At 41.2% G+C, this 25,546-nt stretch overlaps 1 protein-coding gene across 4 annotated transcripts; it reads right to left on the bottom strand.

The window, feature by feature from the left end:
* clstn1 (calsyntenin 1) lies at window positions 1–25,546 on the bottom strand. Of its 4 annotated transcripts, XM_087780852.1 has the most exons (19): window positions 25,322–25,546; window positions 15,932–16,054; window positions 14,097–14,126; window positions 11,578–11,773; window positions 10,584–10,792; window positions 9,932–10,081; window positions 9,676–9,861; window positions 9,347–9,595; window positions 8,593–8,714; window positions 7,705–7,867; window positions 7,526–7,576; window positions 6,573–6,730; window positions 5,611–5,759; window positions 4,897–5,141; window positions 3,748–3,918; window positions 3,523–3,668; window positions 3,315–3,450; window positions 2,564–2,748; window positions 1–2,327 (listed from the first exon to the last, which is right to left on the bottom strand). In XM_087780852.1, the coding sequence occupies exons 1-19, from the start codon at window positions 25,401–25,403 to the stop codon at window positions 2,133–2,135; spliced, it is 2,946 nt and encodes a 981-aa protein (XP_087636978.1). In that variant the 5' UTR covers window positions 25,404–25,546; the 3' UTR covers window positions 1–2,132. The 4 variants fall into 4 exon arrangements, with proteins under 4 accessions (XP_087636978.1, XP_087636979.1, XP_087636980.1 ...); XM_087780853.1 differs by lacking the exon at window positions 14,097–14,126; XM_087780854.1 differs by lacking the exon at window positions 7,526–7,576.

Consider the following 25,546-nt stretch of genomic DNA (forward strand, 5'->3'; position numbering starts at 1 on the left):
ATTCCATCATATTATCCTTTATTTTGTTTTCGAGCAAGCATCGACTTCACTACAATTGACCTTTGACCGGTAGAAAAGTGAGAGCGGCTCCAACAAACAAAGGAAAAAAAGAACATTCAATCATCCTGGAAACATGGTCAACTTTCATCTTCAGCACATTGTTAAAAGAACTCGGTGGACGTGAGGAACATCTGACGACCGCAGCGGCGTCGCTCGCGGCTCATGCAACATAAAACCTTGTGTCTTTCATGTTGTCGTGACATTCAATCACACTCTGGATGTGGAATCTCATGCTGCTCCTCGTGTCGTTTCTCAACAAGTCAGGCAGAAAAGAGTTTTTTTTACACAAACGGTTGAACCCACTGAAGCGTAATGTTCTGTACATGTGGTTAAAGGTGGATTCTGCCAATATGAGTTTAGTACAATATCTATAGAAGATACAATATGGATCTACTTTGTCTACACATCAACATGGACACGTGACGTCAATCAAACGAGCGCTGATGTCGATCAACGTCTGGCTCTGGACCCGACTCGCTGCTCACAGTCCAAAAGAAAACAAACAGAACCTGAAGATTCTTGCTTGAATTAGTGGGAAGGTCACGACCTCGCTGGGAACCTCCTTCTGAAGATGTTCCTAAATCTTCCTCCTGACCTTCCCATCAAATACACAGCAGCTCCACGTCTACGGTGGACGAGCCTTGAGAGTCAGATCTAGAGACGACAGCAGAGAGAAGTTTGTCTTCTGACTCTGGACCTCAGGACCACTGATCCAAACACACCGATGAGAAGAACCACCTGAGTCTCAAGCAGACCACCAGGTTCCTCAACCTAACAAACGGAGGCAGAACTTCACCTCAGAAGAACCAAACAAGTCATCGTGTTGATCTGAACCGAAGCAGGTGTTTTGATGTTTGTTGGTGAAGGAAGAATATTTACAACAGACAGAAGGAACGACATGTAAACAAACGTGTGGAAATAACTCTACAGTACTTTATATGTTGGATCTTGATGGTGTCGAGCCGTTGATACGTTTCACGACAGACATTTTAAAAATGCATTAAACGACGGTGAATCTTTAAATTGTCATGCTGTTAAAATCAGAAGACGGAGCCACGACCTCGAAGCCAGGTCCTCCACGAGACTCTGGTCCAGTGTGACGTTATCACATCCTAACATGTAGAGGAAGAAATGCTACTATCAAGAGAACGTCTTTAGTCATGTTCCTTTCCATAAGTGGCCTCGCAGCGTGAACATTGTTCCAGTCGCAGCACAAATGTCGTACGAAGCATCACAATCTTATAAAGTTGACGACAACATCGACGGAGCTCCTGCTCGTTCGTCCAAATCAAATAAACTCTCATCTGTACAACAGTGAGACGCGTCAGGAATGAAACACAGCGACGTCTGTGCGAGCGAAGCCTTCTTTATACGAGCGGACAGCAAAGCTACCGAAAATAAATGGTGGTTTTTCCTCATCGCGAGAAGAAGACGGAGCCGACGTTGCCATGGAAACCTCTGGTGGACAGTCCTGGGCTTCACACGGCAGACCCCGGTCTCTGTCCACGCGTGTGATGCAGAGATTGAGCCACATGCTACAGCTGTTTGTGACACATATATTCTACATTTTCAGATATTGGACCCTGTGGACGAGGCCGTCACGAACACGTCGACTAATTACACAGTTTAGCGATATTTACAGAAACTTTGAACAGAATGTCTAGGATGTCTGGACACCTCATGCACTAAAGCAACAACACGTACAGAAGCAGCTCGACGTGTCGACAAACACAAGTCCAAGACGAGTCCGAGTCGCACACAGAACGAGGATCAGAAGATGATCAGAAAGCCGCGAGAGAAACGAAAAAGTGCAGGGTTGGCTTCATCGAGCGAAAGAAAAGTCGGGCGAGATTTCCTGGGAGTTAAAAATATAATAAATAAGAAAATAAAATCAGCGACTCTGTGATGACGACACGACACTGAGTTCCACCACGATGATGATGACGACAGGAGAACCTGGAGCATTTACACGATGGAGGATATTCTTGAACATCATGGCTCTTCAGACATGAGACTGTGTGGTGCAGATGCTGTGTGTGTGTGTGTGTGTGTGTGTGTGTGTGTTTGCTCTTCTAGTAGGTGAGGGTGGAGTCGTCCCACTCCAGCTGCTGCTGTCTGCTGACCCCCTGCTGGTCCTCCTGCTCCCCTCCCTCCTCCTCATCGCTGCTCTCTGACTCAGCGCTCGTGATGTCATCCTCCTCCTCGCCGTCCTCGCTCTCCTCTTCCTCCTCCTCCTCTTCCTCGCTGCTGTGCTGGTCTTCATAAGTCTGTGAGAGGAGAGAAGACGCTGCTGACATTCATCCGTATTTACAACTCGTTTGTTTACACAAATATATCAAATGACTTCTATTTCTGTCTTTGTCCACAGAATCATGTATTTTCAAATGTATCTGAAGCCTGTGAAGTTTTAAAGTCCGATGTGTTCAAACTCATAAATATCCCATCATGTCATGTCGAGTGTGAACACATGAACTGGAGGGTTTTGTCATCTCAGCACGTTCACCTCCATGGGGTTGACGGTGATGGTGAGGGCGGAGTCGTCCCAGTCCATCTCGTTCTCCTTGCCGCTCTCCTGGTCCCTCATGGTGCGCTGGTGCGCGGCTCGGATGCGGAACACGCCCAGGATGATCATGAACACCAGGAAGCTGACGCACACCACGATCACGATGGTGGCAGCGCTGGGAACCACTGCAGGAGCAGAAGACACTCGTTTAACACCAGAGTCTCCTCCGACCTCCATGAAAATGAGGTTATTTCCAAAAACGATCGTTCCTCGTGTGAAGGCAGATGATTTAATAAATGAATGAAAAATAATTCACGTTGATGTTTAAAAAAAGCTTCAGATTGACACAGGACAGTGTGGTGCGTTCAATAACGTGGGACACATTCACACAAACGTTAATGAAATAAAACTTCTACAGAAATCTTCCTTTTTTTGCTAGAATGAAAACATGATCAGAGAAGTAAATGTTATTATAATGTTTGAACGCTGTTGACCAGTGAACACGTCACCAGTGCAACCATCAGAGACTGTGTTGAGGGTTTTGCTCTCAATTCCGACCTGCACCGGATCCACTAAACTTATGCTATTAAAACGATGGTGTGAGCCGTCAGTGTCAACACAGCTACAGTTACCACGATCTCAGATTGAGACATTTGAACTCCAACAAGCGATCATTTGAATTCATGTGGAGATGAAACTTGTAATTCTGCTTCATTCATGAAGATCTGATAATACATAACGTGTTCATCACCTGAGGCCTGGTGAGCGTTGACCAGGTTGTGACCGGACAGGTCCACAGAGGCGTGGTGCACCGGGTTGATGAAGTTGGGCTGCACCATGGCGTTGTTGACGTGCTCCATGGGGTTGGCCGTGTGGATGACGTTCACCTGGAGGACGGAAGATGACACGAGATCATTATCAAACATCCGCTGGTTTCAAGGTTCATCACGTGACCTCACCTCAACCTTGAAGTCGTTGCTGATGTACCGGCCGTTGAGTTCTGAGCAAACCAGTTTGAACTTCCTGTCGAACAGAGCCTCCGTGTGCCAGTTCTTGTAGCGCAGCAGATGAAGGACCTGCTCGTAGTTGGCCATGGTGTTCACTCCTGCAGAAGAGGGTGATCAGAGTCAGCGTCACGGGTCTGCTGAAGATCGTGATCTTTGAACGGTGGCTGGTGTCTGTACCGCTGACGGTGAGTCCGATGTGAGACGAGCTCATCTCCAGGCCGCGCTGCTGCAGCTGAGACATGTCCAGCTCCAGACTCTCGTGCTCGCCGTCCAGCTCGTCTCCCACGACCGAGACCTCGCATGTGTCCAGGTTGTGCATGATCTCCTCGGACACCACCGTCTCCTGAACTGAGCACACCGAGCAGACGGACATTTAGAAACTGAAAGGTTTGGAGGTCCTTTGTAAGGCAAAAGGTTGCAGGTTCAATCCCCGCATGAGACGAGCTGCGTTTATGTTCCCTCAGTGTTTGGTTTACTCTGTATGCTTCTGAACAGTGGGAGGAAACCAGAGGTAAATGGAGTTCTCTAAATATGGTGTAGGTGTGAGTGATGTGTGTCTGTGACTTGTTAAGAGTGTCTTCCACCTAAAGCCCTTAAGTACCTGGAATAGACCCGACAAGGGACTAGAAAATGAATGCTGTGAATGCAGCAGCAGCGACTTAAGTGTTTTAGCTCTTCTTCTCTGCAGTGCTTCGTCTTCACGCTGTCATTGAGAATGAAGGCTCTTATTGCTCTCACTCTGTTTCTTTTGTTTCCACTCATTGTAACGTTGGCCAGTGTGGGGCCCAGAGCATTTATCTTCTTTACCCCCCCGCCTCTGGACCTCGACATCCGCAACATAGACTCAATGACTGTTTCTAAAACTAAACCCACCTTTCTTTAACAAGCTTATTCATGTTTTGTGTCTTTTAGAATATATTTCTAACTCATTGTTCGTCTCTTCACTATTGACTTTTTTATAACTGTTTTAAAACGGTGCTTGTAGACGTAGCAGATGATTCAAGATGTTCCACATCACCTCCCGACATCGACTATTCCAGGGTCTGTTTCAATATCACGGCTATTGTTTCCTCTGCTTGCAGCTCACACCCTGGCCTGACAGATGGCAGAGCTGGTCCACTGACTCCTCCCATGTCGTAGTAAACAACTTATCTCCCTCCCTCACCAGCTTCCAATCCTCCCGGCCTGTCACGCTAATCCTCAGAAGCAGATCTGCACAAGTTCAACGCTGCGTCGTCAGAGCGAACCGTCTCTGTTTCTATTGTTGCTCGAGTCCATCATTCAAAGCTCATCATGAACACGAAGACAAACAATCGGCTCTAATACCTGTCGGGTCGTCGTCCGCTCCAGCCGGCGCTTCAGCCTCGGTGTCGACCTCGACCTCTCGGGTGATGGTGCTCACGATGCGCAGCTCTGGGAACAGGGTCACACCCTCAGGACTCTCGAACTCGGCGGCGCTGCGAGCGAAGTGGTCGATGCCGCTCAGGCTGATCTTGGGCTCTTCGGGCTGCAGCACCATCACGTACCCTTCAGCGTCGGGCACGGCCACACACGAGTCTTCGTTAAAGCATCTGGGGAACAAGAGACATATTTATCAAGTGAATAAACATCTTTGATGTGGTGGGGTGAACAGTTTGAATCCTTAATGGGTTTTATTTTGCCCATAAAATAATAACAAACTGTCATTCAATACCAAAGGTCCAAAGTTAATTTGCTGCTTGTGATCATTTGTTTAATTTCAACAAAAAGAGATCACTCTTTTATTTTCCATCTTCTTCAGGGGATTAATGTTTCAGAAGAGCCACATTGTTTGGTACTTTAAATATGAATTCACTATACTATGTACATCAAAGGGAATCAAAAGGCGACACATAATGTTAAGTAGCTCTCATCATGGAGAGGTTATTTATTCTCTTTGTTGTGGAAATGCAGCTCAACCTTCTTTTACTACAAATCAACATGTTTTCTTTTAGCAAAATAAACACAAACCCACTGCTGAAGGAAGGTGCTGTTAAACAAGAGACTCGGAGAAAGACTCACTTGACTGTGGTGCTGATGCGAAGGTGCCTGATTCCAGGAGTGGGGAACTGGCGGGAGTTCAAGTAGGAGATGTGCTGCATGACCTTGTCGAAGGCGTCAATGTCGTCTCCCTCCACGGTCAGAGACGACTGGTTAGGGTTGAACTCCACCTGGAGAGACCGGAAGTAGACCTTTTTATATTTTAAAATAGAAAGTAATTTATATGATCATGACAAAGTTTAAAAAAAAAAAAAAGATCAGCTCACAAATGTATATGAATAGTGTGATCTAGTTAGAAGGTAATGCCAAGGTCGTAGAGATTTATGAAAGTTGATAAGTCGAGGTGTAATAATGCTGTATTCGCCTAAATGATGGGATTCAAATGTTAACAGTTCCACCAGCGACAAAGACCGAGGAGGAGTTAGACAATCATTCTAAATAGAAGTTGACTCCTTTTTGTTGGGTGGAGTTTAAGTAAAAACGGTGTCCTACGTACTAAATAACATATCAAACTCGAAGCCCGGGGGCCAGATCCTCCCAGCCCAGTCATTTAATGTGACCCCTCAGATGATTACGTGAAAACCAAACTAGATGAATGTTAATGTTGGTGACATAAAACGATGCCAGTGTTTAAGATTTTAGATAAGAGTGATTGTTGAAGTTGCACAAACAGACACAGTTAAGAAGCTTCCAAGAACGAAAAGACAAAACCACAGTGAGAATCATAAATTCTTGACCGCTTAGTAAATATTGATTTGGTTTGAGCCTGTGACCTCGACTAATAGAGGACTTTGGCCTCTTGTGTGATTGACTTTGACATCTGTTCTAAACCATTCGAAAGCACTTGAATCAGTGTCTTTAACTCGCTGGCGCTCAAAGACGAACTGACTCGGCAGACATTCGTCGGTGCTGACCCGGGTGCAGGCTGACTGAGCGCAGCGTAGTGTCAGCATCGAGGCTGTAATGCGCTTCTCTCAGCTCACCTTGACAGCTGCGGCGACCTCCTCTGGCAGCTGCACGTCCAGACCCTCCTTGCAAGTGTACAAACAGTCGATCACCTTCTTGTTCTCCAGCTTGCCAGAGCGAATCATCAGCCCTGCAAGGTTCCCCCGGAAAAACTGAGCCATTCGAGCATTTCCGCCTGATTTGACCAGGGAAGAAAACAGACACAGTCACTCGAGTGTGCAAACGGATCCGTGTCACACAGGCGACTGGAGCATGCGATCCTGATGTGCCACACATGCAAGTTAGTGTTGTGTGTCCACTCAGCGGGCTGTGGAACACTTGAGCAACACACAGATGATGGATGGACTTAACAACTGGTGTGTTGCATGCAACATTCAAAACACGTGTCAATCAAATCAACCTACATCCACAAAATAATGATCACAACAAATATGGTTTGGAAAAAGAAAACTCTGTTCTGCAGCAACAAACCTATTATCATATATATAACTATTTAGGTGTATTTCTATCAAAACAGTGAATGCAGGAGGATATTTGGGGAGGATTCTGCGTCACTGCAGCAAGAGGACATCATGGACTGAACACCCAAGGACACTCAGTCCTCTAGTGTGTCTGCACAGGCTGTGGCTTTGCTACCCAATATGAAGAACTATTGCTTTTGCCTTAATGTCTGTTCCAGGAAATTCCATCTCTCTCTCGCCCTCTCTCACGTTTGCTCTCATTAGATGGCTGTTCCTGTGGTTCTAATGTATCATGTAGTTGTGGGAGAACATTGTGTTGCTGCAGTGAGGAGATTAAATAAATGGGGGATTAATAAAATGGCCAAACATGTCCTTACATGCTTAAAACAATTAAAACAACAAATGCTGATGCAGCTAAAAGGCTTTAGTCATTCTGGTGAAAATGGCGAGATGATGCAGCGATATGAGTGACACATGGACACACGTGAGAAGGGAAACAGTTTAGCAACCTGAGGTTGACTCAGGGACTGTCTCAGTGTCATTGTCATGTCCTGAGATTTCTGTAGAGGATAGACAGAGTTGGGAGAAGAAGGGAGGAACGTTGAGGGACCAAGAGAAATATTCTTCCACATACATACAAGCTGGTTCCTCCTGGAAGAGGATCAGGATCTGGTGATCAGAACATTACCTTGCCAGCAGGCACCGATGGTCAGCTGAGTGTCAATCTTGGAGGCGTGAAGTGGGTAGTCTTCTGTCACCAGGAACGGTTCAAAGGTCGTTCCATCCGCGAACAGAGTCACGGTGGGGAACTCAATATTGATAACATAGTGATGCCACTCTTTGTCACACACCTAAGACACAAAGAACACCCTTAGTATCCCTTAATCTTCAACTTAGAATAAGTTATTTATTTCAAATTGACATAAACTCCACAGATCTCCCTCAAAAATTACAAAATTGCAGCCAAATACATCAACACTATATGTGACAGGAAGTTTGTATAAACGTTGTAGGATATTTGACATTCAATTAAAAATAGTGTTGAACCTTTTCAACATAAATGTGTTAGTCCTTCTGCTGTTTGGTGTTTTTCATTATTCAAACAGTTTGAAACAGTACATTGCCTCACTTGACCTAAAAAAAACACTTCTCGGCCTTCATGGCTTCTCAGCAGATTTGCAAGACTAATGACATTTTTTCGCTCATATCGCTTTTTTCCGCCCTTCGGAAATGTTAAAAGACAAAGTTGACATGGCTGTCAATAGTGTCGTCTTCTTTGAACATCGACCTACTTCTGTACCCGGATATCAGGCCACACATGATGTTCTTTGGGATTCGCTGTCAGTATTTTTTACTGGCGCAGAGCCATAATTTGAATCCGTCACACTTCTGAGAGATTGTATTTTCTGCCCATTCGACACATTTCACGCAATAGGAAACAAAAGACACACGTATAGCTTTGTATTCTAACACGACAGAACAAAAGTCTTGGTTCGAGTCAAATCAACAGTTGATTTCAATGAAACTTGTTTAAACATTTAAACGAGAGTTTTAATTGACAAACGCTGCAACAAACCTGATCCAGTTTCCAGTGGAACTCTGCAGGTTTGTAGTTCTCTGCCTCAGACGGGTCCTGACGGAGGAGCAGGATCAACCTGCAGTTGTGGACGTAGAGGGAGTAGTGGTGTCTGTTCATCTCTGTGGGGCGAGACAGAAGCTTTTCAAATCACATTTTAAACCATGTAGAGAAATAAAGCCGATAGTACAGAAACAAAAGAAGGTTCCAAAATTGGAATGTTAGGCATTTGCTGCTTTTACGCTGACTTGTTTACACCGCTTTAACAAGCTTATCTTCTTAGTGAATAAACAATCAAAGTGATTAACATAATTATTCTATCCCTTCTGTTCTTACTACAAATTCCATCTGTCTTGGATGGTAAATGTCTAGATTTCTCTGTGAGTGCTGGATGGTGCTGGGATCATGTGACTGGCAGCATTTGTGTCCAGGGCCAGCCGGTCTGATGTAATCCTCCTTATATAAGCTGAAGTTGATGAACCGTATCCTCTGCACTTGACATGGAGACTTTACAGTCAATAAGATCATGGGAACACAGATTTGTGACAGCAATGTAAAATAACTTTTGACAATGCATTAAGTATTTTTTCATAACTCTGTTATTTACTCTGACTTTTAGAAGTGCCTTTAATTAGAATCATATTGCTTCTATGAATTAAAACCATCCTGAGTCGACTATAAGATCAAATGTTGAAAGTATATTGAGTGCAAGCTGGAGGTCTCTCTGCAAACATGAAGTCAAAATGACTCTGACCTGTCTTGTCAGAGTTGCAGAGGATGGTCTCCTTCTCATGGGCTCCTGGTCCGTGTCTCATCCACACTGAGATGGTGAAGGGCTCCTTCAGGCTGGTGCTCACTATCCCTTCAGGAACCTTGATGGCCTGCGTGCCGTTAAACTCAAACACTTGGTCACTGTCGTGCCCGTTATCGGTGGGCAGTCCGACAGTCCAGTTAGCTGAGGTGCTGGGTGCAGGCAGGAGCTCCACAGTGCCTGAGCTGGCTCCTGGAGAACATTCATGATGGTGACTTCTGCAGCATTCGTTTGAACAGAAGAGAGACTACAGGTATGACCGGTGTATTTACCACACAGCTTGTGCAGGGACTTCTCAGAGTAGGTGTCACGGTCACAGCCCTTTCCAATATGGTTGGTTTCCAGCTCAATAGTTGCTCGAATGGAGGTGATGGGCTCGTCGCAGGTCTCCAAGTGCACGCTGGGGAAAAGTGCAAGACTGCCTGTGCCAGGTTCATATTCGATTCTCTTATTAAAACCTAAGAAAGTGAAGTGAGGTCAGCATTAGAAACTATGAATAGATTTTTAAAACACTAAATAGGTCAGTACCCTGCCAGCTGGGTTTGCAGGTTGGTTTCACGCTGATCTTGACCAGAACATCTTCAGAGGCTCGGTTCTTTCCACAGTCATAGGCAGTCACTGTCAGCTTGTACATGCGCTCTTTACCATAGCTGAGTTTCTCTGTGTTCTTGATGAAACCTGAGCAAACAGTAAAACATTCTTGAGATCATTTTAAAATAAGTCTGTTTCGAGCTTTTCTCCAATGACCACAAACGGTGACATGTTATAAAAGACAACATATTTACTTGTTGTTACATTTATCTATGAGTATTAAGTATGATGATGTGATAAGTGATGATGGTAGTCAGTGTTGGCAAAAAGCAGATCCATATCTCGCTCATCTCTTCCAGCAACTTATCAAAAGCGTGACATTAGAAGAATGGAGGCAGACTCCATTCCATCATGACATGTTTCTTCTTATGCTCTACTTCATATTCAACTTCTAATTTGATTCAACAATGCAAAAGGATGATTCATTTTCCACATGAAAAGATTTACTTTGGTGACATTCACTCCGTCTTTGACGCAGAAGAGAGACTAACAGAGATTAATCCAAAATGGCTCAGAGCTCCATTGTTTTCACGGATCAATAGTGGATGTGATGCTTGTAAATTAAATCGTGGCCTCTACTGGTCCTCACCGTCTTTGTCGATGGTGAAGGGCACGTCAGGGGTGACAATCTCATAGTTGCAGATCTGGCTGAACTGGAAAGAGCAGTCTGCATCCACGGCCTCCACCTTTAAGATGCTGTCGTACTTCTTCCCCTCGATGATGGTGGCTTTGTAGTTCTTCTCTTTGAAGACCGGGGAATACTCATTCAGGTCGTTCACTTGGATGTGAATGGTGGCCCTGAGGAGGAGGAAGCATATTGTTGAAAGGTTGAAGGACTTCTTCAAAATCAACTCATTAAATCAGGATTATTTAGGGTAAAAGTAATCAAGGAGAACCAAAAGAATAAAGCAGATTCACATTTTGAAAATTAATTTGATCTATTTTAACACGCGTCTTGAGCCTGAGGCGAGTCAAATGATTAATATCACACTCATCAACAGTTTTGTAAATATCCAGGAAATGACTTTCTATCAACAGCGTGTTCACTTCAATTTGTAATTAAAGGAATGAAAGTGTCTGAAATTACACACATTTTTTATGGTCTAACGATTTCAGTTGTTGACAAATAGTTTTAATATGCAATATCGCTGGTCCAGTGTGTAATTTGATTTAGTTTTGTATTATGCCATCACAAACATTAAAATGCACCCAAAGGGAGCAATATTACGGTGTGTACAGCTGTGTAATTCAATTCAAACGACGGGTCCTCTCTGACATAACAAGGTAGAGCAGCACATTATTGGAGAACATCATTGCATTCTATTTATTCAGGTGACACGGTAGAGATGGAGGGTTTAACAATCCCAGCAGAAAGTTGTTGTTAAAGCAGCACAATTTGAAAGAGAATTCTTATTATTAAGTTCTGTTGTCATTTGTTATACTTTGTTGATCTGCTGAGACATAATGTCACAGCTTCATCTGGTGGCCTTTCGAATAATAACTGGAAGGTCAGGTTATTTTTAAGTGCGTATCAAGCAGCATTCAAACACAGCTGGCAGCCCAAATGTCAGAAGTAGACTCACTTGTGAGATTTCTTCATGTTGGTTCCGTCAGGACCCTCACCACAGTCATAAGCCTGAATCGTGAACGTGTGCTCCTTCTGCATCTCGCAGTCCAGCTTCTCCTTGGCCCTGATGACTCCCTCGCCAGTGGACTTGTCCAGAACCACGGCCTCGAAAGGAACATTCTGTCCGTGGATCCTGAAGCCACAAATCTCACCTGCATTCGTGAAGAGGCAGAACACAGTTTTGCTCAAGATCGTTGGGCTCAGCTTATGAAAGTTGTGATAAATAAAATAAAAGTAAACAATGAAAACCATATATTCGCGCAAAAGAATCCAACAAAAAAAAGATCAGCCACAGGTTTGAGGAGCTGGGGAGTTGAAGATTGGGGTGGGTGGTGTCTGTGGAGGAAGCCCTACCAATCGATTTCATTGGTGAGAGCTGGGAAAGGGTGAGGTGGGGTGTTTAGTATTTCATAAGACGGTGCCTTATATCAAGCCACTTTAATCAAACATTGCATCCATCATGCAGGCAGAAAACCCAAAAAGATGTGTACAGGCATTTCACAAAAATACTTCAAATCAAAGCCATGGACAGCCCAGGTTATTGTTAACTTTGTTTTGTGATGACAATGTTACTATTTGAACATTATTAACATCAGTTATGAAGAAGCCACACTTATAAAAAGATTAAAAAATACAAAAATGTGTGATAGAAAAACAATAATAATAAAATAATAAATATATTAGTAACAAGTCCTGAGTAACCAATACAACAAGTAAAAACGATGTAAAAATAGGAAATACGTATTTTAAGTAACACATTAAAAGGTCTGTAATAATATATAAGACTGAATATATAGTATGAGATTATTTTTATAACAATTTCGCTGACTTCAAAAAGTAACTAAAAGTGAAAAATTCTTTAACAGTTCAATTAATGTATCGTGTTGTTCTAATCCACAATCTGAGAAGCACCGGTTCACAATCTCGGTTCCGTCATGCGTTGTCAATGTAAACACATGAATATCATATTATTCGAGGAATCTTAATCCTGCGAAATTAACTGGTTTAAATACATATGACAGCAGTCCGATGTTAGTATGGACTTATTTTCATTAACCACATTTGCTTTTTCTTTATAACTACCCACAAATGCAATAAATTGGTGCATCGCAATGGTTAACACAAAACTACAATGTGATTTATGGTAGTATTTGGTAACAAAGTTTAATTTAATTATTTGTCAATGAAAGAATAAAAACGGGGTTTCTTCTTTCTATTGTTGTTTTGGTTGAAATCTAAGACACTTTAAAACTAAAAGAAAGATATGTGAAGTGAAAGATATTATTAGAAACCAAAAACAGAGATAAAACCATCTAACATCATTACGAAGCTTTGCACCATTTTCCTTCCAGCAAAAATTGAATTGGCAAAAAACATCAAGTTCTGTGAAAGATATTAACCTGACAACAGATCAATGGAGCCTCTGAACTACAGTAACTTAAAAGGAAATCATACATCAAATGGTTTAGTAGGACAATAACAGAAACTTAGAGCTGGATGAGAACTGGGTTTAGAAATATCAACTTGCTTGACATCCACATCAAATGACAACTGCAGCCATGCTAATGGTAGAGCTTTGGGTGGAGGATCAAGGAAGCCACTGATGCCACAGCAGCAGAGAGAGTTTGCATTAGTTAACAATCTCAGCAGCTTATGATTTAAGATGCAAATGTCAATGCAAACCACAGGAGTTTTAGGTTTTAAGAAACCATCTGAGGCTCTTAAGAAGCCACGATTTCCTGAAACCAGTTCTATTTCAAGAAAAGCACGATGTCTTCTTAATCACTTATTAATTAAATTATTATTTTTATTCATACATCATTTTAGGTGGACTATCCAAATTGTATTTTAGTCCTCAACTTAAGCTATAAACAATGATGTACTTTTATATTCTATTAAATTATTCAGCCCCTTGTATGTCTGCAAATTACACGGCAGCCATTTCTTAAATTTACACTTCAATAGATACATGTTAAATTAAACCATAAACTAAAACCAGTAATGGTGAATTTGATTTATTATTATAATAAACTGATTTTACTTGAAAAACACTCAACAAAACACGGTTAAAGGCAGAATAATGAAGTGCATATTTACTTCAAGATATCATTACAAGTTATTGAAAGGCATGTCTGGAAACAGATGTTTCATATCATGCACCGCCTTTTCATGTACATTTAACTCCTGTGTTGATAATTAGCTTCAGATCGCTGAAAAACTGTTAGGGTCTGCAAACTGCAATGGATGTCTCATGCACAGATATTTCTAAGATCAGTCAGTCCCACATCCTACTTCTTCATCCAGCTGTCGGAACTCCAAAAGGAATTCAGGTTGAAATTAAAAAAGTAACTGAAATGGGTAAATCACAGAGCATGGCAGAAGTAACTATCTGTGCCGAAGTGTGGATGCTGTTTAGTGCGTTAGTGGGTTAATAATAACAGGAAGCACAAGGCAAAGGAAAGAGCCCAAGATCACCTTCTTCAGTGAGGGTCACCTCAAAACTCTCTACAAGAAGGGGAGAGAAGATCAGGTAAAGAAGAGTTAGAAAGACACAGAAGACAGGGAGGGTATAAAATGACGTCTCTCCAACAGGACAAAGAGTTCATGGTAAATATTTCAAAAGACTTACAACAGAGAAATGCATCATGGGAAAAAAGAACTGCTGGATGTTTTTTTTCAAGGTATAACTGAAACATTTGACACGTGCAAGAGCAGTGAGACGTATTTTATCTTTTGAAAGCAACAGTACTTTAAATCCTATATGATTTCTTTTTGACAAACAAGCTAGCCCTGTCTTGAAGATGAAGTATCATCCAAATACTTTGTTTCTTTAGATAAACTCTGATTAAAGTGTCCCTCACTAGGAACAAACTACTTTTATAATCCTGCTTGACTGATCATTGTACTGCCCTGTCTGGGCCTCATGATCGCTAGATGTGCATCTTTTGTTTTCACCTACAAACTAATGACAACTAGATTTCCCATTAGAGGCCACTGTCCAGGACCAGTCATGCGGCAGGAATGGTGGGCCTCAGCTCTAATGACCAGTTGACACAGAAGCTTGAGGAATTCCTCCACAAACATAAACAGGCCTATAATCGTGGAAAGTATATCCAATACATCACAATAGCATAAAAAATATCGACATTTTTGGCTTTTGAATTTCTCTTGATTTGACATTTGAACCGTTAAAGTTTCAAAAGCTTCGACTGAAACCTCAACGAAGCGCTGCCACTCATTAAGAGACGTGGCTACCTATTCTGAGTGGATTCGTGCCGACCAATGGATGTGTTTTTCCCTCACAGCAAACTTTGTTTGTTGGCACAATAGGAGAAAAGTAGGAGTAGGAGGGAAGCTGGCACTGCAGAGCTGGTCACCCCCAACACCACGTGAAGCCAGGACTGGCTTAGCCTTCTAAGATGGAGCAAGTTTACAGGGGCACGCATTTATTTGACGGGAAAGCTGCTCATTACTTTTAGATCGGCTTGTACGTGAAGAGATTTGTTTTGGCTAAGTTTGCTATCTTTTGAAGATAACCCTTTATTCTTAAATCAAAGAATTTATACTTTCCCCTCATTATCCTGATACACAAGTGATATCTTCACCAATAAATTTAAAATTAAAACTAACTCCAAATACTGAACATGAATTAATTAAGTAGTGATGTTTTTAATCTAGTTCTTTTGCACTCTTGAGACTGAGATACTGATTAACCTCATTCTAGTGTCTTATTTATGGTTTTGAGAATTCATCCATGGCTTTATCACAATATGAAACATTTAAAAATATATGCTGATTAGAAAGACAACAACATTTTTGGGCAAAATATGCTTAATAAAGAATCTAAACAAGTCGCACAAACGTAATAAATCAGGTGCCATTAGGAGAATTTCTGGTAACGCAGTAGTCAAACCTGACACGACTCATTTGAGCGGAAATTATAGTCAGTGACTGGATATCTTGAATCTGCGCCAGAATCAATATCAATGTGATTAAAAAAAGCCAGGGCTAATGTAGCCCTGGTACATAAAGAACATTATTGGATCGTCGAAACTCAGGAGAACATAAAAGAGTCGGTAACACTCGGATCCAAAGAGCTACATTCATCAGCCCTAATGTATTCGGTGCGCAAGATGTTGGCACAACGTTCAAGGAAACTGACAGAAGACCAACTAAATGTATTTAAACATAATAACTGGTAATGCAAATTAATAGATTTCACTGCCTTTAAAATGTTCATTTGAATTTTAATTGACATAAGCCATCAATTTTTCTGAGAGTCGCTCAAGTGCAAAAAGGTAGAAACTCACCTGCATATCGAAGAGGAGCGTCCTTATCCAGAGCGATAAGAGGCGGGTCCAGAAGGACTTTGTCGTCATTCTCTGATATGATTCCATGGTACGTCGTCTCGATCCATGGTTTGTGCTTATTTACTGCAAGAGAAAAGATAAATGTAAGGGTTTCAAAATGACTCATCAAAGATGGTTTCCTCTGCCCTTCGGCAAATTGCTTTTTCAGGGATAACACATGCAGATTTTTATACAGTCAAGAGTTTGACCTTCCTTTCAGTAGAGTTGAATTTAAATTTAATGATGTTTTGGTTCGGCTTTATAGCTATTTTTAGAATGGAAAACCACCGTTTGGGAGCTTAAATGTCTTGTATATTAAATATTTAGGACGATGGGAAATCAAGTAAGCATCATGTTAAGATATACATACTGAAGCAAAAGTTACAGTCAGAAATGATGACAAAAGTTCAGGTAGAGAACTGTCGTGTTTTCGGCTGATATAAATTATTACACAGTTTCATTTTAACATTTTGATAGTTATAAAGAATGCAGTTTAGTTGATGTATGGTAATCATACATGGATAGTTCTTATGACTTGTACGACTATGGTTGTCAGCTTCATTCAAATTCTTCATCATTTTTGGCTCGAAGAGAAGACAGTCACGTCTAGCTGAGGCCTTATAATAATAATAATAATAATAATCTCTATAGCTTGTTAACTTGAATTGAACTGCAGACAACAAGTTGAATAAGCCAAATTACAAAAGTCACCTTGCAAACACACAAAGGTAGAAGTTTCCTTCTGTGATATTAATAGATTCTAGCTGTCTCATCACAAATCCCTGTTAAACCAGCGATTCCGCATCGATCCCAATAAAGCCGGACCTGGAGGAGAGTGAATGTCTTCAGACAGATTTACAGGCCAGACGACAACAAGCTTTATCAGCTTTATCTTCCACACTAACCATCACGTGCACAGTATTGGAGGTTCAGACAGAACAATAATGTCCAAGTAATGCAATAAAAAACATAATTTTAACTCTAAGCAACCCCCCAATGCACCAAAATTGCTGACATTTAAATAAAATAATACATCCTGTAGAATAGCAACAAACAAAAATGCCTTATCATTAAATCCTACTGTACTAACCTGGCACTTCCTTATGTTTGATACGATCAAATAGCTCAAGGCAGTGTGTCATTGTCTTCTTTATCACCGTTTAGAAACTTACAATGACCGTCTATGATAATCAATGTGTTCGGTTAGTTTCCCAATTAAAGATGAGAAGATAATCAGAAGTAACAGAAGGATAGCAACACATCCAGCTAACAACAATCAAAGTGATTGTTTAAAATAGTTGAGAAGATTGATTGCATGAACTACTTTTGAATGTCAAGCAAATCACAGGAAAAGAGAAAAAAGCAGATTTAATGGATGCTGGAAATAACATAGAACAAGCTCTTCTCTTCATCAAGACCTCGTTCAATGGATTCTCTGTCTCCGTTTTATTCTAAGCGTGAAATTGTCAAATAAATTCTGTGAAATTGCCAACAAGGGCTCTCGACAGCAGAGCTGTCGGCAGTGAATAGGAAGAACATTTGTTGTTCGGGGACATATCATCACAAGAAAGATGTAATTTGTCAGGAAAAAAAAACCTGCTGATTTTGTTCTTCCTGCGACTGGATGATTAAAAACTCATCGTCTGAAAGTCCAACATGAGTTCCAAGCAATAGGTTTTAAAAGGACAACTTCAGGTCACCCGCCATACAGTATGTTTCCATATTAACATCAACCCAACTTTGTTTTAAAACTTATTATGGAATAAAAAAACGTAACAAATTGTAAACACCAATTAACAAACATGCACACATGCACTTTCAGAAGAATATGCATTTTCACCATGTACTTTTTATACAAAGAAACAGGATAAATGTTGGTGAAAAAATACATATTTTAAGCATTGGCAAGGCATTGGTCCCAACATAAATATTAGATGAAGACAGAGATATAACGAGCTGTTGTTGGCCTTGGTGTTAAATAATAGATAACAAGAGCGAGTCTTCAACATTGAAAGCTCCTCAGTTTGGATTCAGTGGATTTTTATTATTTGACAATTTGGTGGATCAATGATTGATGCAATGCATTGATTATTTTATTATTTTGAAGCTATCGGTTACCGTCAAATTATGCATGTGCACCAAAGACATCCTTAAAAGAGTACCATCATCGTCGAATGAACTTAACAATAGTTGAAACTTGTATTTTCCTTAACAATTTGCTTATTTTAAAAGTTGCTTAGGGCAACAAATCCCACCCTTACTGCACATCTCCCGCCCATCCCAGGAGAAGTCTGGGACAATATCCAACTCATCCACACATATCATGGACCAAATTGTCGGGCTTCACAATTTGGGCCCCAATCTATTATGTGAAAGCACTCTAATAATATGAATTTCCAGAGAAGAAAACTCGTCTAAGGGCTTTCATGAAATTGTCACCACTTAAGATGATGACATTAAAAACAACACATTTGAGCGTCCAAGTGACAGAGTTTACTATAAAACTAAAAGCTGTAGATTAATTGGAAAATATGTTGTGCTCACTCTCAAACACACCAGATGATGCTCTCCTGGAACTACTTCAAACATAACCTGGTATCCTTTGTGGCAGCATTCTTATCATGCACCAGATGAAGCCAACAGCGTGTAATCCTATAATGGCATCCATTTCATTCACTGGCAAGGTCACGAAGGTCATCAACTCAATTATCAAAGATCCTGTGCCAACTTTGTTTTATTATTTACAAAGTCCACAGTAGAGTAAAACAATCGGAGAAAGTTTTATATAACTAATGCTGAACTTTACTATTAAACCAAAAAGATTAGTTTGGTTAAATCCAGGTCTAACGTTGGCTCCTGGTACTGACAAATCATTGGTTTGACTAACTATCTACAGTGAGGTTTCTATGTGGCCTCCTATTGAAGGCGTGTGAGAGAAGATCGTCACTCACGTTGATGACCAATTATGTTTTCAAACAATGAGTGTGTAGAAAACATGGCAATAATGGACCTTAAACTGTGAGATTATTGATAGAAATAGTTAAAGTGCAATGAGCTAAACCTCTTAAGTTGTCATATAAATATGTTTTATTCCCCATTTCTTAACAAATATTACAGTTAATAGTGAAAATATATCAAGTTTAAACATCATGAACCTTGTTAAGGCCTTTAAATGTAATATTGTGTGTGGAATCTAAACTTAATAGCCTGAGGGAGAGTCAAATGTTTGTTGTTGTATTTTATCAACTCTCACAACAAAAGATTATCTTAGCCAACAGTTGAAACCACTATTGCCAGGGTGTTTCTGTCTGTTCCGGAGAAAAAAGAAAAGAAAGAAAAGAAAAAGACAATAGTTTTTAACAAACCTGATACATGTAGCAAGTAGCTATGGAAGAATCTATCAATAAATACAAAAGATTCATGTTGGATCATTTCAGATGCTTCTTGACGTGACCAGTAATTAATCATTAAACGCGTACAAAACATTACCGGAACCACAATATGGCAAACGCTGCTGTCAACGTCTTTCAACACTTACAATGAACATTTACAGCAGCTCCTTTATTGAAGCCTTAACTATACCGTTTGACCTTTTCACCACCATGGGATGCTTCCTGTGAGAATTTCAGAGCCACAATAGCCGCTGCTAATCCTGGGCTTCAATAGCATGGAGCTCACTCGTGCTCTCCCTCTGTGCGACTGCTTTCATCTCCATTCATCATCAGGCCTCTCTGCGTCGGTCATTCTGCCTCCCTGACGCTCCACACAGGCTGGACGCCGATGGCTGTTAAAAGGCGACCGGTCACCCTGGGAGAGGCGGAGAATCGCAGCACAGCTGTCCAGACTGCAGCATCATCGCTGCACCAGATGATCACACTGTAATTATCAGACGCAGCCAAATCATCCTGGGAACCTCTGAGGGGGTGTTGCGTAACCACCAGCCCAGAGTCGGGCCTGTGACGTCGGATCATGCAACGAGGATTCACTGAGATTTTACATTCACAGCTGGGAGCCTGTAGGAACCCATGTGGGGTGAAAAGGTGTCATGATCCCCTGCTACTACTGCTGAAGTTCAATGAATGCAGTCCATTTAAAGCTCAAGAATCTGTCGATTTGCATCAGAAGTACTGTTGTACGACCTTCCATCGATGAAGAGGAGGGTCAATCATAACAAGAGGTTATCATTGAATAATTGGTTTTACCTGAATCTGCAAAAAGAATAAACAAAGGATAATCAATGTAGTAACAATCAATAAAAGCTAAAAATAAAGACAATAGGAAGTACTGGCATATTGAATAAGCAAGTGAACCTAAAGATTTGTGATGTACTTTATTTTTATGAATAATCGTCTGTATTGCTGTGTCTAATTGGAAAAACAATTTCCAGAAAGAGACCTCCTGAAGGAACTTCTGGAACTCCTTTTGTGTTCTCAGTTTTATCCTACCCTTTAAAGTATATACTTTATTGAATATTGTTTTGATTGTTCAAGCGCTTAGTGACCCTGGTCTGGAAAAGCGCTATACAAATAAAAATTACTTACTTGCTTACTAACCTGACCTAACCTATATGTGAGTAAAAACTGAACCTAATCAATTTCATTTTTCAGGATTTTTAAGAACTGAGAATATTTTAAATGTGCATTTGTTTTAATTTAGTTATGTAACAGTTTGGGATTTGTATTAATGAAATAAGTAATATATGTTTTGATAATCATGACCAGCAGTAGAAACAAAAAGTTATACATTCTTACTTTTTACTTGTTTACAACAAAACAAAATGTTCTGGTATCTTCTGACAATAGGGACGGATGAGATGTTTGCAGATCATGTAACCGTTTTTATTACAACAGGTCTTTTATATGAAATAGTCGTTACTCTTTTGTTGAAACAGGATTTTCCAGGTAGACTGGTGTCACCAGAACTCATGTTTCACAATGTTCTGCAGGATGAACTAAAGTACGGCAGCTGATCCTGCAAAAGTAAAATGGCATTGTTACATTAAATGAAAGTTTCAAGACGCAGGAATAATGAGGCAACGTTCTGATCCGAGTCTGAGGCCGTGGACACACTTCTGTGTTTGTTTTGCTACACAATCTCCTGAGCGTGTTGATGCAGGCCATCGCCATGACAGACTGGGGACTGTTCCAGGAGGACTTGAAAAACTCTGGTACCCCAGACCTCGGGGACCTCTACTCTCCAAACATCCCTCTCACACAGGGGCGCCTCTTAGTAAGCCTGCCAGGCAACAGCATTTGTTTGTGCTCCATGACTTCACAACCGCCCGGCCAAACGCACACGCCCCGTGCGACCGCACAGTTCCGCAGATGAGGGGGTGGGGAGCCGCCGGGACTTGAATGTGGCTCTGTGTGAATGGCACAATAGGGCCAGTGAGAGTGAGACGTCTGCTGCGAAGCGGCTAAAGTGCTGGGGGTGGAGTGAACCCAACGTTCCGGCAGGTAACCTTCTATCAGGTTACCCCTTTCCCAGGAGCACTTGCTTCTCGGTGTGGTCTAATGTGAAAGCATCGGCAGTGTGAGTTTCAGACCAAAATATAAACGTTGTAATCATTTCATCAAACGACAGGTGCAACAGTTTCTTCAGGGAATTCCTGGTTTCCTCTTCCATTGACACCTCTGACTGTTGTCTCTTGGGTCATCACTGACGGGAAGCAGACCGTGAGACATCTCCATCAAGTGACATCAAGTGTTTGAAGAAAGGCAGTAACCTGATGTCTGTGGTGCCAAACCATGCTCGGATTAAATAACCTATTCCTTGTAAGGACGGGAGTCCAGCAACGAAACTGAAAGTATGTACTATGACAAAGAAAACAGTTTCTACAGTATATCTAATAACTAGTACAGTCTAGTCCAGTCAAAGCAAACTTAATAGAATCAATAAAGTTGTAGACATACTTATATTAACATACAAAGCGATACAGATGTATAAAAAATATTTGACAAGAATAAGCAGAACTGATGTTTGACGTTTGCTGCGTCATTTCTCTTTGGACAGAAAACCATTTTTGGTGTTGGTTATAGCAAGAGAAGCCACAAAATGCGCTTTTTGTGCAAGTCATGGTCAGTGTCAGAAATAATAATAAGTCATGTGACCTGCTGCTCTGTATCAACCCATTGAAGCGATGGCTGATATGCTTTTTTATGTCATGCCATCGACGTATTGACCCTTAATCTACTGGAAAATTAAACAACATCTATTGACACGGCCAATTATTGACAATGGTTTGTACAGTTAACACGTTTTATTACATGTCTTATTAAAGGGCCTCATTTAAAAACATTTCTCAACTTAAACTTGATAGATGTGTTGTCAAGAATGTGCTTTGTTGGACTTCCTCTCCCTATCAAGCTCTTTGAGGTGTGTTTAAGTAGATGGGTGTCCAAAGGTTTGATAAACAGTAGATTTCATAAAAGATAGTATTGTAGGTATTTTTAGGGAGGTGTTGATTTGTCAGTATGTCTATGACAACACACATCACACATCACACAACTAAACCACCTGTTATCCAAATACATGTGAGAAAACTACAATTGTGTCTTGGTGACCAACACAACTTCCTCTTCATCTGGCACAACTTAATATTCACAAGTGAGTGACCCTTTCTGGACGGTTCACTGACTTCATTTAGCCTATGGAAGCACCAATGAGAGGAGAGTCAGCACCGCCCACATCCAGTCCACTATTCTCATGGATCCTGTGTCCGCTTCTAAATGGCTAATTGCCAAAATGAAATGCTTCAACAATTTTGCACTTTTACCAGATAATCTCACATACACATTCTTTGGGAACTTGAGTGGGAACAGTGACCACGTTGTAAGAAATCCAGCCCAGCTTCTGACCCCCTAAGGTCTGGGTCTTATAAGCCCTTTGTTCTGTAGAAATGTAGCTTGAGCGTTCACTTGTGTCAACAGAGTTTGTCCCAAGAGCAAGTCAACTTATTTTAATAGAAATATCTACAAAACTCTTGGTTTTGGTTTACATTTACATCCAAAGGTTTTTTTTTGTAATGGATCATGGAGTTATATCTTGGAGTCTATCATGAGCAGGGCTAATGTGAGTGTTTTAGATGGTTCCTTAAGATGGTGATGTAGCCCCAAATAAAAGATGCAATCTAATCAGGAAGAAATCTAATCCGCATTGTCTTATATACTATAATAACATTTGTATGACAAGCCACATATAAATAAAATAATAACTATTTTCAAGCTGGATAAGTACTTAACAAAACATACATTTCTACATTTAAATAATAACAAAAACAAATCTATTGGATACTATTTGTTTCATTACATTATGTGTGATTAGTTTAAGTCGGTCTGTAAACAAAGGGATTAAAGATCCCATTAGAAACATCATCGGTTGTTTGTTCAAGTGTTGTGTGAGACGCTCACATCATAGAACAACAAGTGTGGGAACTAATGCTGAATGACGGAGCGTGGCAATTCTACTCCAGTGGCCTGAGAGTCAAACAATGTTGTCATTGTGTCACAAGTATTTTCTGTCTGTCACAACGTACTGAAGAAAACATCTCATTTTTATGAATTTTCACAATTTCACAGGAATAAGTTGAAAATCAATTGTACATTTGCTGTGGGAAAATAACATAATAGGAAAAACAATCACTTCAGAGCTGCTGTTTGTGACTAATTGAGAAATACTTCAGCATCGGGACTGGAGCGCATATGTTTACTCAGCAGCACACTGAGCAGGTGGTCTAATTTGTTTGAGTTAAATCAGTTGATTAAATGATGAATACGCCAAGAAACTTCCAAACAGCCAGCGTTTCCCTTTGTCTGGCTGACTGAGCTCAGTGGGAACTCATGTTTGTCAGCCGTCCAGGCATTTGGGAACATGGACAGCTGTAAGTTTTGGTTCAATAATATTTGGCAGGGGAAAAAGATCATGACCTGCTATTACATTTTGAAACATAGAAAGTGATTCATTGTAGCGCTACTGACCAAACATTGTTTGTTTGTTTTAATGGAGGCCAAAATTCCAACCAGCTCAAAGAGAAGATGAATGAAAATAAGTGATGTGCCTTTAAATAAATGTTGTTACATGTATATATTCTTTACTCTCGTGCAGCCATTTGTAATGTTTTTTTTATCGTCAAAGGGCACAATAACAATTAAATCATTGTAACTTTGTGAGGATACTTTCCCTTTCACTCTGTATTGTTTTATTCACAATTTTACAGAAAAACTAGAGAACAGTAACAAAGATTTACTCATTTGGAACTGGCTCTTTTCCTCTAATATTAATATTATTTACATCTGTGAGAAGAGGTTTATTATTGAGCAACCTATGATCTGTATTTACTCAATTGTAATCCTGATTGTAAGCATGAAAGTGTACCGTGAATCTCACACAATCAGACGATGACCTTTGTAATACAAGATAAGCCATTACCCGGATACAGACGGGGATTTCACAGGCTTTTTATGACGATAACAATTCAAATGTAGTCCTTATAGGCACAGACACTAACAATAACCATGATGCAGCACAGAAAGAGATAGATCTAGAGAAAGATGTACGGAGAGAACTTTCTCTATAGACCATAACCTACAGTGCCTTCCTTCAAATAACCTGATAGAACCTACAAAGACATCAAGACATCAGACCCAGATCTGCACCACATGCACCTGCCGTCACACAGCCTGACCCAGGAAACACACACTATGCCAGTGTCATTGAAATGAATGTCCTAATGTGGATGAAGGTAGGTGGTCCTGCAGCAGAGACATGGAGATGAAGATCCTGATAAAAGTGTGTGTTGAGGGTCATGAAGGGCTCGAGGGTGAAGATGCTTTAAAAACACTGGTGAGGAGGATCTGCAATGCGTAGCGAAAAATATCAACCAAGGTGCAGCTTAAGATGGAAGGAACGCATCTCAGTTTGAAATCAAGCACATCTACAAATATAAACGTGTACATGGACAACATCCAGGGATAAACTGGTTCGTGTGTTATTGTTAACGGTAAACATGGTCAGGACTAAAAATAGACATTTATCGGCCTAAATATATTATGGGAGCGATAAATAGAGTTTATTAAATGTCGCACATGGATTCCTTCCATAAGGAAACGAGGAGGGTTCTATCCCGGGCTGGACCTGGACCTGGACCTGGACCTGGACCTGGAATGGATGCACTTGCTGCGGCTCCAGGCTGACCCTCCCTGAGCAGGTCCCTGAACGCGCATCCCTCAGGACCACCATCTCTCACGATACACACCCGCACGGCCCTCGCTGACCACCCTCGTGGACACAGACACACACCGCGGGGACACAACAACCACAGCAGGGTTTCCCCTCAAATCCCAGCTTAGTTACCTTTAGCCGCGTCCAGGGCGCATAAGAGTCCGAGGACCAGTCCGAGGACGGAGGATGCGAGTTTACTCCTTCGGAACCGCATCCCGACTTCGAGTTGAACGGTGGAAAAGACGACCTTATGTTCCCCCTTTAGGTCGGTTTGGCCTGAAGGTTTGCGCGACAATAAAAATAAAATCCCGGAGATGAGCGGGTGAGTCTAAGATGGCCGCTCTCCTTCAATCACCG

The sequence above is a fragment of the Callionymus lyra genome, chromosome 19 (genome assembly GCF_982586985.1).
Source record: "Callionymus lyra chromosome 19, fCalLyr1.hap1.1, whole genome shotgun sequence".
NCBI lineage: Eukaryota > Metazoa > Chordata > Actinopteri > Syngnathiformes > Callionymidae > Callionymus > Callionymus lyra.

What these genes read in the sequence shown, in the direction of transcription:
- clstn1 (XM_087780852.1), bottom strand. Translation starts at nt 25,403, where the DNA reads ATGCGGTTCCGAAGGAGTAAACTCGCATCCTCCGTCCTCGGACTGGTC. An exon ending in CTGCAACTCTGACAAGACAG is followed by an intron (nt 8,715 to 9,346) that starts GTCAGAGTCATT and finishes CTCGCCCCACAG; the next exon opens with AGATGAACAGACACCACTAC. An exon ending in CAACGCTCACCAGGCCTCAG is followed by an intron (nt 2,749 to 3,314) that starts GTGATGAACACG and finishes CTGCTCCTGCAG; the next exon opens with TGGTTCCCAGCGCTGCCACC.